General features: G+C 38.6%; 1 protein-coding gene across 3 annotated transcripts in view; it reads right to left on the bottom strand.

Moving 5' to 3' along the window:
- The window catches only part of SPATA6 (spermatogenesis associated 6), a 40397-nt gene extending 23947 nt beyond the window's left edge, over positions 1 to 16450 (bottom strand). For 2 of the 3 annotated variants that reach the window (XM_010582414.1, XM_010582416.1), the window contains exons 1-6: positions 16395 to 16450; positions 10555 to 10692; positions 8965 to 9013; positions 8053 to 8094; positions 6573 to 6697; positions 1929 to 2009 (exon numbers count right to left, since the gene is read on the bottom strand). In XM_010582414.1, the coding sequence (XP_010580716.1) occupies positions 1929 to 2009; positions 6573 to 6697; positions 8053 to 8094; positions 8965 to 9013; positions 10555 to 10692; positions 16395 to 16442 (483 nt within the window). In that variant the 5' untranslated portion in view covers positions 16443 to 16450. The remainder of the gene's footprint in view (positions 1 to 1928; positions 2010 to 6572; positions 6698 to 8052; positions 8095 to 8964; positions 9014 to 10554; positions 10693 to 16394) is intronic. The other variant, XM_010582415.1, reaches the window with a different exon arrangement.
- Positions 16451 to 16456: the final 6 nt, after the last annotated feature.

Raw genomic sequence — 16456 nt, 5'->3', positions numbered from 1 at the left:
AAGCAGCTGTTTATTTGTACAACTGGCACTTGACATGCAAAATATGGATTTTTGTAGCTAAAATTTATAAAAATCCCACCATTATCAAATATTGCCTTAAAAGTCTATGTCTGAGTTGATGCTGCTTTTAAAATACCTACAGACAGCAGAATAAAGGAAAGTGGAGGAACAACCAACCTCACCACCTCCCTTCCCACCACATAGGATGGGGGTGGTGCTGTTGTAGTTTTTGTTGTTGTCGTTACCAGCAAAGGCTACCTAACAATCAGGACTGACACCACCTCCAAGTAACCATTAACTTCTTCAGTGACCAATTTCAAATTCTGGGAAACTGCTTCCAGCATCGAAGTTCTGTTTGAAATACATTATCACTCCTTTGTAATTCCTGGCATTAAATGAGCATTCAATTACTCTACAAACTTTATAGGTCAAGGCACTCTAGATTATACAACTCTTATCAGGCTACTTAGCAGCATGTTTTAACTTTGAATACCGCAGTATGAATAATTAGGGGTTTTGGTCAAATTTGGCCCCAAAATCACAGGTTATAAAAGATACAAAATAATGGTATAGCAAGACTTTTCTTCCTGTTAGAAGTTCTTTTTCAAGCTTGAGGAAGTTGACTTTAGTGTTAAATCTGAATGTTGCACGCACTACTTCAGTTGAGGAACCCAGAAATAAAATGTCTAGCTTGCCTTTGAGCCTTTCCCTCTACACCCCACAATGAATGAGGCTGAGGCTGTGTGTTTGTTTTACATCAACATAGTTTGAACCTGGCATCACACAGACTATTCATGCCACTGTCTTTCTCACGCCTGTACTAGCACTTGTGCAGCTGGTAGCAAGCTAGAGTATGGAACTGGACCAAACAAAACCAGACCTAACTCTCTAAGATTAATTTCAGTTTCACCAGAAATGTGAATTCTGGCTTACACCAATCGTGAAACTAGACCTTCACTGCAAAATATGCAAATTTGATATGCCATTCACAACATATTAAATACTTTTAAGGATATTTTAAATCAAACTGCCTTTATTGAAGTCACCTTCAGTGAAGTTAGTTTTCTGACAATGACAATTTTCACTGATTTTTTTTTTATTGTTTATCTAAGTGTCTCAATACATTTTGTCTGCTAAAATTGCAAGAAACTTCTCAGTGAACTAATTAGCAATGCCACAAACAGGTCAAAGTCACGTAACCGTCTTTGCACACAAGCCTTCCTGACAACCATTCCATTTTAATGAACCTGCACCATTTTTCAATAACATAGCAAAAAAAGGAGGACGTAAGAGTAACTTTATGTGACAGCTTGTGCCAGGAATCCCAACAAAAATTCCAATCTGTGAGACCAGAGAATCGTGCTACCAAATGAACAAACACATCGGAGTGGGTTGGGTTTTTTTCCCCAGTCTCTTCAGCTACTTCACCTTTAACTTTGCTCATTGCAGAAGCAGCATTTCCAGATTAATATTGGTGACAGCCTTTGCAACAAAAATCTTCATTACTGTTACTGATATCATTATGGAAAACAATTAAATTAATTGGTTTGTTTTTGATAATGTACCTTCTCTTGACTTCACCTAGCTTTCATTGTCCTTAATTTTAAGTGTCAGTAAAAAATGGTGAGAAGGCATCTTCCCACCTACAAATACACCAGGGATTGACACTTCAGCTGATCACAGAACATAGCAGCTGATAATTGTTTCAGATTCAAGGAACTCTCAGCATTTACTGTCATGCACCAAACCCACTCTTTACTCATACTTGATTAAAAATTTAATCAAGTTGTCAAGCACCCATGATAACTGCTTTAACCACAACAAAAGAATGAGAAAAGTTTGAAGTGAGCAGCACATGTAAAAATTGGAACCAAGGCTATCAATATTAAATCTAGAAATTAAATTGCAAACAATTAAATTATGCTAACCTGTATATGACTCCTTCCTGAGCTTAACAGACTTTCTGTAATAAGGGAGCTTGTAGAAAATCTCAATTTTGGTGCAATTCCCTAGAAGAGAGACAATAATTGAACATCAAGCTCCAACTCAAGATAAAGGGTATCAAAGAAGTAAATGTCACCTAATGTAACAAACCATTCCTAATTTTCAGCCATTTCCTTCGTTAATTTCAGCCTTTAATAAAGATAATTAGAAAAGACAGAACAGCAACGGTAAATGTCAAGATGCTAACATTTGCATTTCTGACAATTCAATTACAGATGATTATATTGCTTTTGTACAACAATTAAGGTCTGACTTTTATTTCAATACATTTCTTTGTCAAAAGTACTTTTTAAAGATTTTTTCATGCCATGCTATATAGCATCAATAAAAATTCCAGTCATGCTCTAGAACGCTAGAGTTAATGCCTAAGTTTCATTAATGCTAACTTTGGAAACTTATTTATAAGTAGTCTCAGTTGTACAATCTTTTTTGTAAAAACATTTTGAAAATTAGTCAATTGCACTGCAAATAACTACTCATTTGTAACAGCATGATTAAGAATACCCTTTATTCTATAACTATTAGAGCAAAGTCTGATTTCTGTGGATTGTCTCCCATATTCTATAATCATGTTCCACTTCCTCTCAATCTCCCCTTACACATGTGGATGGCAAAAGGCAGCCCTAGCTTGACCAATTTGGAATCAGTGGCATCCAGCTGGGCCTCCTGGTCAACCAGTACACAGGTACTAATGGCTGGCAGGTCCTTCTGTCTTTACAGGGCTAACAGTTTCTGTTCAACTCATCTTCTTTTACTGCAGCTATGTCTAGAAACATAATACCTCTCAGAGCTCTATTTCCTGTTAGATTTAGCTAGAATTGGCCAATGTATACGAAATTTCCCGGGTGCAAATGGCAGAGATTATGACACGCAAGTGTTATTTCCCAAAACAGCAACACTAAAAAAGGCATAAAAGAACTAAAGGCCACATACCCTATAAACAAGTGGGAATCATCTATGTGCATCTTACACAGCTCTGCAGAAGCAAAGAGGGAATCAAGGGTCCCTAGAACTTTCTACCCTCTTATTTCAACACAGACAGAGTTTGCTGCCCCAAGGCATCTGTGTGCATGGGCATTTGTGCACATGAACACACAAAATCACTGAGAAATGAAAAGAAGCTGGTCTGTTTGTGACTCTACCCCACATTCTTAAGAATTAGCAGGAAATTCATGAGTGAAAGTCTACTGCTAACCACACTATTCTCTACCACCTGCCTAAACACATACTGATTTCCCATAAGGGAATATGATCTGGCGCCAGGTTAGATTATGGAAATGAAATTACAAAAATGCCAAGAAAGCTCAGTCATAGCAATTAACAGAGTCCAGGATTCAATCAAGTCAGGTTATGGCATATAAAACAGATTTTAAAGTTGACCATCTTTAATCAACTCATTTTTATTACTAATGAATTGTCAAGTGCTATCAACAATTTAAAAAAGGACACATCAGAATCAGTAAGTCTTCTATAAAAAGCAACAACAGAGCACCTACTGCTCTTACAGAGACTGGGAATGATTACCGAATTGTTAAATGCTCATAGCTAAAAAAATCACACAAAACCATGGTTTCTTTAGAGAAATGGTTTGTGGAGAGGGAATACAGGACGACACTCACATACATAGGCATGGATATGTCAAAAGTAACTTATAGGCCAAAAGCAATCAGAGTTCTGCTATTTTCTGCAGTTCCCAAACTAGGGATTGCTGCAGGATATTCAATATAGTATTATGTAAAGACTGCCACATAGCCCCAAACATAACTGTAAATGAAAATCCAGCCAGAAGGTTTTTGGGATCTATTCTTTTGCCTCCGGCTTAGTGGTATCTGCAGCCCTGACCAGGCTTGTCAGTCCTTCTGTACCAGTCATTAAACTGAAGTGACATGGACATAATATTAATTTGATCATAGAAAAACTGTAAAGGTGGTTCATATTTAGAAGAACACAAGTTAGAAAACAAGTCTAATATGTGATTTTGACTGTAAGGAGCATGTGTACAAGTCTGTAGCTTAAAAAAGTATATATGAATATGATAGAAGGTCTTGTATTGGTATGCTAACGAAAGATAGCATAACTAAAAAGAAACTGTTTTAAGTAACATGGCAAATACTGCATGAGAGTGGGGAACTGAGATAAGAATGTCTGTAAGAAGTCACCACCAGTCAACGCTTAAACATATTCTGAAAGGCAAGGGTTGCAGAGAAATACAGAAGAGCCAGCAAAAGTCTCAGCTGGGCAACACTGGACCAGGAGAGATAACCTGAGGCACATCTTGTATGCGTATTGTGTTTGTAAGCCTCATAAGACATTTAGCCAGAGACATTATCAGCCAAGTGCCAGATTTCTGGAGGAGTTCTGATCCTCTCAACTTGGGATTTCTTCCAACTGGCAGATTAGCAGTGTTAATCAGACACCGCTTGTCACTGCCTATCTGAACTCCACAACCGTAACCTTGCTGTTGCTACCTTTATTTTTTTTAATAAAAGACAAATTTATTGTGAATCAAAGTGCCAGTGAAGCACAGCTGTCAGTCAATACTCAACATCTCAGCTAGCTATAAATAACTTTTCATGTGGGACGAACATGGCTTGACTAGCCTGGGAATAATGTAAGGGTTCTCACAACCTTTTTTAACACTTTCCCTTTTGCTTAGCATTCACATTCAGTGCTTGGTGCTGACAGAGTTAGCAGGAGATACTTGCCAGTAAAGCTTAGAGACCACTAGGAGATGGAGGCGTTTGAGACCGCATTTCTACTGGAGGTAAAAATCCTCTCACAGGTATCCCATTTGGCAAGCAAGGAGAGGAACCTCAAGTTCTTTTTGGGAGCCTCACTCCAATTCCATCAAACACAGCTTCTTTATTATTCCTGAAATCAGGGTCAGTATGCCAAAATCCCTTCTTAAACTGTTCTTTCTGCGAAGGAGATGGAACGGAGCAACAGATGCTTCTGCAGTCCTCGTTCCAGGGCAGAGATGGATTTAATTTACACTGCTCCCAAGGACATGGAAGTATATTTCTGTCTTATATCAGCCAACTTTTTAAAGCTACTACAGTGTCATCATTCAGCTACACATCCAAATGACTCTGATTACATCTTCTCACAGCTCACAAATTATGGCACCTTCTCTTTACTAGAAAATACATAATTTTTGTATTAAACAACTCAGTCCAACAAACTTCTCTAGTGGCTCTGCTTCTACAAAGCTTCATTAAATTGCATTTATAAAAAATCTGAAACCAGTTTGCTAAATGAGGTGGTATTATTACTACCTCCCTATCTATTCTTTCTCAACACCAGGAAAGTACCTATTCTATAAGTAATATGGAAGCAATACAGTCCTACCCCCTCCCTTGAGCCACCACTAACATGCATAGGGTAAGTCATATCAAAGAGATGCTATGGCCAAAAAATAATGGTTATTTTTGCAGGGACAGTTTAAGCTGCAGCAGAACTATACATTTTGTACCACAAAATCACAGCTTTAATTCATTCAAATGTAACACAGCATTAGACACCAAATTAGCACTTCTAATTGCAAGTGACCGGGCAATTTCCAGGTTGCCCTTGCAGGGAAAGATTATACCAGCTAAAAGATATCAATGACCTTTAACCAGCATTTCCCTCCTGCCATGTGTTTTTAATCCAATCACAATGGACAGGGCAACTGAGTCCCTATCTTCCCAATCCAAATGTCCTGCCATTCCGCTAGTAAAACTTAACCAAAATAAGACAAACAAAACAAACCCCAAACACACATCTCCCACATCATCACCATAATCTTAAAAGTGCCTTCCTGAGTTATTCCACTGACACCCAAGATTCAACAGCCAAACTCTACGAAAGGGCAGTGTGAGATGAATTCATTTTCATTTACTATGTATTTGAGCCCCTATCTCCAGAAAATTAACATTAATTCATTGCACTCATTCTGCCAATTAGTTGTCGTTTATGACAGCTTTTTTGAAACTGTAGAAAAAGCAGTAAATGAGTGTGAATGGCCTGAAAAGACCTTAAGAAACAGGCTTTGGAACTGAAAAACAATCATGCAGCACTAAGCTATATTTCAGTTACTTACTATTTTAGTGGTGATCTTGCACCACAGGGAGGCCCACAAGTCAGATGGCATAGCACTATAAGCTTGTACTGGCTGTCGCTGTCCTAAACAGTACAAAAAGTAGTCTGAAACAAAATGCTACAAAGACAGACTGAGAAGGAACAGTTACATGGTTTATCTGTTGAGAACCCTGAAGTTGATAGCACATCTCCCTCTTCTCCTGCATCCCTTCGACTACCAACTGCACCACAGATTAAACTGAACAGAAGACATGTCACGGTGCCACACTGCAAACCAAGTGCAAACTAACTTTTTCACATTAAATAATTTCTTGAAGCATTTTGAAAAAAGATTATACCTTCACCAAAGTTCAACTGTAGATTTGTACATTCAACACCTGAAATGGCAAAATCTGTCAGAAGTAATCACTTCTCATTTGAAGTAGTTCAAGGGGTTTCTTCAGTGAAACACACTGTATCATAAATACAATCCACAGATATTCACTCACTGTAAAAGAAGAGGACCTCTTCATTAAAATCTCACGATCTAAACCATGGTGCCCGTGGGTAAGCTTAGGGTCAGGGAACAGGAAATCTCTTGTATTTTCTTCATACGTAGCTAGAATTTTTCCTACTAAAAAGAAAATATATGCTTTGATTGGAAAACAGATAAAGCCATAGAGTACAGACACCACACACAAGACCATATTGAAACTAAGATAAATTTTGTTCTTTACAAATTAACAACATGGCTCTAAAACTTGTATCACACTAGGAAATAACCTCATCAGGTTAAATCATCAGCAGAAATGGGCAGAATCTACTCTGAAAGTATGTTTTACTGTTATTGTAAAAAAATTATAGAACAGTTAATACAATCTTCTTTAAGAGACATATAAGAATTTTTCTCTAGGCAATTCTTCAGTAGTTCTCCTCTTTCTTTCCCTTCCATGCCACAGAAGAAACTAGTATTTTTTTTTAATGGCAGCCAATCCCTTATGAAAAAATTTATCATTCCATATTACAGTAGTAGTAATAGTAGGCACAGTAGTAAAAAAGAAACGCAAGCAACATCAAAATCATTATCTCAAGATTTTCTTACTATGCTGGTTTGCTACTTTTTAAAAAACATATTTTCTTTAGGGAAAACCTTGAATGTATATTATAAAAAAATTTAAATTCTGCTATTGCAGTCATCTTGTAAGCTTATGTTGGGCTGTATCACACCTATCTCTGACCCCTGAAAATTAAATTCCTTACCCAAGATCTTTTACCCTCCCACAAAAAAAAATCCACATTCAGTACATTTCTTCAAGTAAACAGTCTGGTAAGTTACCTGAGAGAAGCAATCGTTTCCTTGAAAGTACTAAGGACAAGTGACAGAGAGTGCTTTTAATACCACAGTTTCCAAATGAGTCCTCTTTAAAACTTGACTTTATTTCCAATAAAATGCAGATTTACATTATTCATGGGAACACTTGAATTTCATTAAAATAGATTTTTATAATCACACAAACCAATAACAGAAGTATGACAAATCGCTATTTATTATCTTCACATATCCCAAGAGACCTATAATACTTATAGTGAGGATAAGAGTTTTCCCAATGGTCACCATTAAAATGGAAGGAAAAAAGTGTCATTCTGAGAACAAGATTATGCACTCTGAAATTTCACAGACAGCCACTTTGCAAGTGAATTGTGATGCAGTTAATAAGTGTGCACTGGATGATTTCAGTTTATTTTCCATTTTTAAAATATTATCACTTTCCTAAGCCTGAGTATGATACATTTCAATATTCAGTTATTATTCTCTTTCAAGAATGAGATCCTCTTGATCTATTAACATTTTATATTCAGAGGACTATTTGTTGAAGAGCTTTCTATGTTGTTTGTGAGTTGGAGAAAGTGATTGTGCTGTAATGGGCAATGTCCTCATGGAAATTCACCTATTAAACTGCATAATTTATGAAGAGACTGATACAATACCTGGAGGAACAAGCTGTATTAGTTCAAGTACTGCTGTGTCAACTAGAAAGGAAAAAGTTTTTTCATGAGTTAAAAAAAACTAAAGTGGAAAGTAATTCTCATAGTCAAGAAAATGGCTCACTGATTTAAGCTTCATAGCACTATACATAGCTGCACTATTTCCACTACACCAACAATAAGAAAAAATTAAGAACAGCTTGCATAAATACCACAGAGGAACACAATGGCATTAGCAGTGTACAAATGACAACTCTAAATTTGACTTAGAACTTGGTAAGTTCTATCTGCTGCCAAGTTTGTCCTTCTTTTAAAGAAGAAAATGCAAGCTTTGCCACTTTTTCAGGTAACTAACTCCCAGTACGAGTTGCTGGAGTTTGAGTTCAGGGTCAGTGTTGTCTCACTACAATTCATTATGCTCCACATGTGGCAAGACATGTAATTCTCTTAAAAAATAAAAAGAATAATTATACAAAAATCAAAAGTTTATGCTTCTATTATTTGAAAATTAATGAAATAAATGATCAGGTAAAGGATCCATTACCTATCTGGATAACCACATGGATTTTCCATTAATTATGACTTTTTACCCTTTTCCTGTTCTAAAGCATGTGGCATACACTTCTAGAGACATTTTGTTAGCTAACAGTATTTTCGGTAAGTTACTAGTAACCAAAGATAGCAAAAAACTTCTGCCTGCACTGACAACAAATTTTCTATTCTGAAAACCCACTAGTGCTAGGGTCCCACTTATTTAGTACATGATATACTACATTGGTTACCCACTAGCTTTTCAGAGAACAGGCTCTTGATAGAAAAATTATCACATACTTTAAACCTTCAAAAAGTCTTTAGAGCCCATACATGCATGACATTAATGCATACAACATAGTATTCATAAAAAGCAGAACCTACTTTCCAGTAACTCCACAAGGTCTCCAGGATCAACTATATCAGCAAATGCCTGTAAAATAAATTAATAAATAATAATAATGGCACAGTTGAAGTAATCAGATGGACCTCTGGGGAAAGAGAAGGAAAAAAAAAAAAAATCAATATTCTTCCTTGCTTCAGATGGTTGCCAAGAGTCCTATTCCTACTGGAAAAATAAAGGAAACTGAAATTATCATTTGGCGCATGATCAAATTCATTGAAAGCTAGCAGTTCTTGCCATATGCTTTCTAGCCATTCAGGGTTACCTCTCCATATTTAAATTAGGAGGTATTGTGAAGAGTTGAACACATAGAGGTAAGTATTGTCTAAGAAAATTTCAAGAGACAAAGATAAATTGCTGAATATACTAGAATTCTGATAGATGAAGAATATGTTCTTTAACATATTAGTAATGCTTTAAGCTTCATTTCCATGGAAGTGACTATTCATGTACAGAGTACTGTTCAGGGTTTTTTTTAACCTGAATCCCATGTGAATAGATGGCAAGGAATAGGGGAGGATGTTGTAGTGGATATTCAGAGGCTAATAGGCTTCCCCCTAACTCTGTACAAAAGTCTCAGCAGAGTGGTATAGATCACTTCGCTGTTCAAGGTACCAAACACTAAAAAACACCAAATACTGGTGCTCCACAAATATCTACACCTATTCAATAGCTATTTGTAAGAAGACAGATATTAGTCTCAGCTTTCTTGTTCACCTCTTTTGTAAGCAGATAGATCCTGGTGTCTTGGAGTTCCCCTAAATTACAATGAAAACAGTATTCAGTACATTTCCCTTACGTAGTTTCTGGTATGTTTGCCTTTAAAGAACTATAGTCTTTTTTACTCTTCAGTAGCTGGTGAAATTATCACTGTTTGTATCTTACTCACATCACCAGAGCATCACTGATGTTTACTCAGTCTGGTTTTCAAAGTGCTGGGGGATGCTTAAAGGAAAAGAACTAGAAAGGGCAAAGTATTATTATTCATAGGTAGTCAAGAAGCCAGATCATATCTGTAAGATACTGTGTTTCATTATCCCTGTGGTACTAATAATGAAGCTAGTAGGGACTCAGAATATGTGATAAACAACCATAAATTATAAGGCCAGAGTACCAACCCGGGAATTCTGGTGACAAACCATGAAAAAAGCATCTCAAAGGGAAAAAGATGTCACCAAAAAGGCTTGAGCTGCTATTCTATCTTTCTACTAAATTAAGTTGACTCTCCTATATCGCACAGTCTTTGTTCTTCACCTTGCCATAATTCTTAGAACAACAACATTCCGTTCCTTCCAAGCCAGGAAAACAGACACAGAAAAAGGACAGTTCACAAAAGAATGAACAAACACCTAAAAAGTCTCATCATACATTATAATCTTCAGTACGCATAATTCTTGAGTCACCGTGTGGATAATATAGGCACACGCCTCCTCTGTGCTGAAGAGAAGCAGGAGTTATAATACTATGCCATCCTTAGTGTGATTACTTGTGCTCAGGGGCTTTGCAGTGAGTTTTTGTGGAGTTTGGGATGGGTTTTATTTGGCTTGTATTAGCTCTTGACATTATCTTACCTTTTCAAACACTAGTTTTTCTTGAAATAAGAGTGGAAATGCTGCAGGGACACATTGAGTTTTTTTGTACTGCCCAAGTACAGACACACCGAGATAAAGTTCCTCTTTGTCTTTCAGCAGCACTCCGGGGCAAGTTATCTGTAAGAGTAACAAACACATTCATTAAACAAACTCAACTTCAGTTATAGAAGTAATGTCTGGTTTCAAGATAAAAGTGAAATGGTCAAGGCTGAAATGGTTGATTTCTGAGAGTCAGATTGTAAACAGACTAGATAGAGCGAAAAAAATTCTTTTCTAAAGCAATTCTGTTGGTACAGACTGACCAGGAAAAATAGTCACCATTTTAAAATAATGAGGACCAAATTCTTCTTACTGTAAGTAAAGATACTCTATTGCCTTCAACTAAAACTGAACCCTGGTTAACCAATCCCAGGTTAATACAGTTAAAAGGCATGCATTGACTATATAAGTTAATCATCACGGGTCACATCAGGTTCTATATGAAGAGTCATGTAGAATGAAGTCTATGTGATGCCAAGACACAAAAACCCATTCAAATTTTAGCCTAGCTACAGAGAGAATGAAGCTGGGAAATGTACATGCTTAGATACACATAGTCTGTCCAGCCACCAAAAAGGGCAAGTTTATTTACAAATATTATACTAACTTTGCCTTCAAATATGTAAATGAGAAAAAGCAACTGTTGTTCCGTTACCGTCAGACGCACAGCACACAAAGTTTTATCTGAGAAGTTTTGCCACCTTGGAGGGTACTCAAGGCAGGGAAGGCTCCTCATTAGCCTGCCAGATACTGCCACTAATCTCTCAACCTTCTCTGGACAACTCTTATTCTTTAAGTAAGAAGAAGTTGGTATGTTTTTAAAGCTCTGTTGAACATCAGACATTCTTACTTGTGTTTTCACTGCAAGGATGTACACAACTCATTGCAAAACTATTTGCTATTTTCTCCAAGCCACGTGGTTTTATTCTGTTACCCAGCCAGAGAATAGTCACCTTTCACTTCAGTTCTACTCCTCACTTTTTATCGCAGTATAATAAATATGAGGTTGTCTCTTCCAACATAAGGTTGCTGGAGAAAGCGTTCAGACTTTCAATTGCCAGGTAGAAAGACAAAGGAGAGTGACAGGAATTAAAATAAGTGGTTTGGTTACAGTCTCCTACTCCCAAATGAATGTTTTACTTGAGAAATCCTAACTGGATTTAAAAGAAAACTATATACACAGCAGAAAAACAGCCTCAGGTGAAAGAAATAACAGAAACCAATGTGTAATAGATTATTATAGGTACAGTATAAGCTAAAAAAAAAAGCTTCTATTCATAAATATCTGAGGAGGAAAAAAAAAAGGGGGTTCCTCTCCATGTAAACAAGGGCTTCAAATCTGCAAGAAAAGTGCCAGAATAATAGATATCCCAATTGAAACAGACTGTCAAGCATTAAACAGCTTGGATGACACTCATGCAGTTGCAAGTGTGAATAGGAGTGAGTGAAAGAGACAGTTTTCATTCATACAAGGCAAGATCCCCCAAACTACATACAAGTCATATTAGCTTAGTTCTCGCTTTTCTTCTTGACATTTTTGTAGAATTTACAGTAATTTTTAGCTGGGGTTTCGTGCCTTTTGCCTTAGAGAAGGCAACGAATATTTGCCTATTGATTGAGATGAAACGTGAGAGTTTTGAAGACATCGGAGAGAGCAAAACTGCAAGCAACAGGTGCTATTTATTCTGGATAACCTGTAAAAGAAAATACATTCTTACAAATCTGCATGTGGGGCAAGACAACACATGTGGAAACTTGTGCTTCTACTACCCTTAAGATAAACTGCACAACTCATTGCCTGGGCTGGAACACCAAGTATACATGTTCATGTAACTTTAAACCAGCTCCAAAAATTAATCACACATGTATATCCGCAGTTCATGAAATCTGTGTTGTACTATGTGATGCATGGAGCTGTGTAACACTGAGGAGACAAACTGAAGCTCGTATCTGACTGCAAACTGTTCAGGCGGGATGAGGGACCATTTTATAAACCGTAATAGTATTATCTATGGATCAGCTAAGGCAGAGGGATAGCAAAGCTGCAATTAACTGATCTTACAACCTATCAGGAGAACTATGATAAATGTGTAGGACAGTGTTACCCTGGACTTCTCTGCTGCAATTCCCAGGAGGATGGAAAATGTGTACCAGCCCTGTTGCTGGGACATCACAAACAGCCATAAAGAAATCACTGAATTCATCTCATGGGAAGGAACGGAACTCTACTGATCCACAACCCCCAATGGCATTTGGTACACACAGTCCTAAAACTGTAGCTGCATAGGTAACCGATGAAAAAGGCAGGCCTTGAAAAATCCCTTTAATTGTCCATTACCATCAAAACAAGAAGAGTTCCCAATGAAGGGCAATGGACAGTATTAACTTCTGCTGAGCGCAAGCTTCCAGATAGAATAGCATTTTGGACTTAGAGTTGCAAAAATAATCTTCTCAATGTGAAGAGATGCCATTTTAGTCTCCTTACCTAGCAGTAATCCACAATGCTATTAATTCATCTTAGTGCTTAAAGCTTTACCTACCTTCACTGCCGCATTTGTGAATTCTCCATGTAGCAATGACATGAAGAATAATGTGAATTTCATTCTGTTGCTACATGAGCAATCTAAATGCCAGCAGCAGAGGTAGGCACCAAAATTAGTCTCAAAAAAACAAGTAACAATGAAATCTCAGTCTGAGCAATCATGAATTATTCCATTTCAATTAATGGCAGGATAAACCAAGTAAGGTCTTTAACTAAAGTCTTCCATTTTAGAAGAGCAGCCTTTCAGAAATGAAGAAAACTAGCAGTGAGATAAACCAAAGAGCAGGTGGACTCAAATCAGAAAAGATCTTAGAATTTCATTAAGTCAAAAGGAGCAAAACCCATCTGTATCCTGAAGCACGGGAACAACAAAGAGGACAGAACTTCTGACACAAGGGGGTAGGTTTCAACAAGGGTTGAGAAATACACAGAGCATTGTAAAAGAACAGGAAAAGCAATCAGAAATTTGGACAAGACTTTAGTCACAAAACAATCAAGGAGAAAACAAGTGGACACAAATATACATCAACCGAGATGTGAAAAGTAGCACATCTGCGTCCCAAACACAAATGAATATTTTGCCTTGGTTTTAATGATACTTAATACAGGAGCAAAAAAACAACTTAAAGAATGAAATGATGGAAACAGAAGTTACCCAGTATGCACTAGGCCTGAACCAAGGAGCCACAGGGAGGGTGAATCATATTCAGCCCAGGTTCTAAAAGTATGTGATTTTTCTTGCTGGACCTACACATAATTAAAACCTATGTTATGAAAACAAGGATAGAACCATCTGCTGAAAAATAACAAATGCAAGGCCTATGTGAGGCTGAAAAAGAGATATGAAAAATTATAATCCCATCAATCAGAATATTTAGATACACATAAGTAAAGAATAAAGATATGGAGGAAAACATGACTAGAAAAAAGCCCAGCAGCGCATGTTTCATAAAAATAGATCAATCAAGCAAAACATTACATTTTCTTGAAAACCTGTTGTCTGGACAAAGGCTATCATACGGTGCCACATGAGAAATTATTACTTAGGATGCAGAAGATGGGAGCTAGTATGAAAGTCCTAAGGTGGTACAGAAGTAGCCAAAGGACAGCATCAATAACCTGTAAAACTGGGAGGCATCAAGCTGAGGGTTACTATTAAAACCATTCCTCTCTATATCCTGGGATCCATGCTTTTTAATATTTTTAATGAGCCTGACACAAGAAGTCAGAGTGTTTTCATGAAATTTTTCCAACCAAAATTCAGAAATCATCAGAGATTAACAAAAAGATATAAAAAAACCCCTGTTTGCGGGACCACAGTAATAGAGATGAGATGCACCTACTGTGTATTAACAACAGTTTTTGCTTTCACTGGAGGGGCTAACCTTCAAAGCTGGCTGAGAGGAAGATGATGAGTGTGTTAATAAATGATGGCATAACTGCAGTGCAGCTGTGAAGAGACTAATATTAAGACATATAGGATGAATGTTAGACTTTTTTTTCCCTGACATCACCTAAGGCAACAGTGAGACTCCATCTGGGATGCTGAAATCAATTCCAATCCAGATCAATGCAAATTCAAAGTGGAAAAGTAGCACCCATCCCTAAGATGGTCAGAAGACTGGTGAGCCTATCACACAAAATACTACCAAAAGAACCAGGTCTCTTTAGCTGACAAGGATCAATTGTGAAATGACAGAATTGCTGCCCAAAAAATACATCAAGAGAGCAAACACCAAGCAAGGAAAAAAAAATATTTAAGTGAAAGGCCCATGCTGACATTTGTGTAAGAGCAGGGCATCAACTAGCCAGAAGGAAATTTATGCTGGCAAGTTTTCAAACCGCCACAAGACTGAAATGCTGAAGTAGGCTCTAGTGGAGAAAAAAGGCAAACCGAGTGTTCAAAACCAGACTAAATACACTTATTAAAAGGGTTATCTGAGAGAAATTATATAGCATAGCAGGGATATAACTGAATGACCCACATGTGCTGAAAGGGGCACTCATCTCTGTGTTGTAGATTTCCTGTTCTGCCCCTTTCCACTATTATTTGTAGTCTTAAGAGCAGGGTGAATAACAAATACCCCACAACTGAAGAAGCATGACCCTGGAGGAACGCCTTCCCTGTACTCTCTCCTGAAACACGAATAGCTCACAGCAGTAGGAACAGAAAAGAAAAGCACATCCGCTCCTTTCCTGGAACCAAGCAGGCCTTTGCATTATGAAGACAAACACTAGCTGTTGAGACATCAGAGCAACACCATTAGGGTGATACCCTCACCATCTATGTGTAGAAATTCACAGCTGTTTTAGAGCAGCCACAGAAGTTTGGGAACAAAAGTGGCTAAGCGGTCAGGAATACTGGGTCTATTTCCCAGTACATAGTTTCTGGATCTGCACTGGAATTTTTTGGATGGCGCCTCAGGTTTTCCTTTCTGGCAGCACTTGCACCGTGAGGAGGCCCTAACCCCTGGATTACAGTGACCGGGGCATATGAATCCAACAACTCCAGAGTAACAGAGCACTATCTAACTCAACTACTTCTTGAAAGCCATCAGGAGAACGATACAGACTCTCACTTTACTCCCACCTTGTATATAAGCAGAAAACCTTGCGACGTGCACAAGGAACGGTCTTGACATGATTAATGTAAAAACTTGGCCCTTCCACACCTACTGACCTCACCCCCCGCCCCGGCCACGTACCAACCAGGTACTCCAGAGCCGCATCCTGCCCCTCACAGGGACCTCATCGCCCACAGGGGTGCGTACACCACGTACGAGCTGCTGTTTCCTGGGATTTCTTTTGCTCTGTTTTTTTTTTTTTCCCAAGAGTGCTTTTCCCACACCACAAAGCTTCCCAAGAATCAGTGTCTCTTAAAAACGACCTTTTCCACAGGAAAGCGAGAGCTGTGAAGCAGCACGGCTGCTGCTAAGACCCGCGGGCAGGGGGGGCACAGGGTCCGGCTGCTGGAGGATGCGCACACAGAAGGGGCAGCGGTTGCCCAGGAGCCAGAGCTGAGCCGCACTGCCAGCCGGAGGGCGGCCCCCCGCTCGGCCACAGGGCCCGGGCCAGCCTCCCAGAAGAACGCCCGGGGCCGGGAGTAGCGGGGCGGCGGCTGAGAGAGGGAAGCGGGGCGGGAAGCGGCGCCGGAAAGGCAAACCGCGGCTTCTCCTCCAGCCTGCGGCCCTGCCGCGCCCCGGCTGAGGACGGCGGGGTCCGCGGCCCGGGCACTCACCGAGCGGACGTCCAGCTGCAGGACGCAGAGCAGCGCTTTCCGCGGCATGGGCCGGGCCGGGC

Source organism: Haliaeetus leucocephalus, unplaced genomic scaffold (assembly GCF_000737465.1).
Source record: "Haliaeetus leucocephalus isolate CR32 unplaced genomic scaffold, Haliaeetus_leucocephalus-4.0 Scaffold848, whole genome shotgun sequence".
In the NCBI taxonomy this organism is placed as follows: domain Eukaryota; kingdom Metazoa; phylum Chordata; class Aves; order Accipitriformes; family Accipitridae; genus Haliaeetus; species Haliaeetus leucocephalus.
This window is presented reverse-complemented; position numbering and strand designations above follow the sequence as displayed.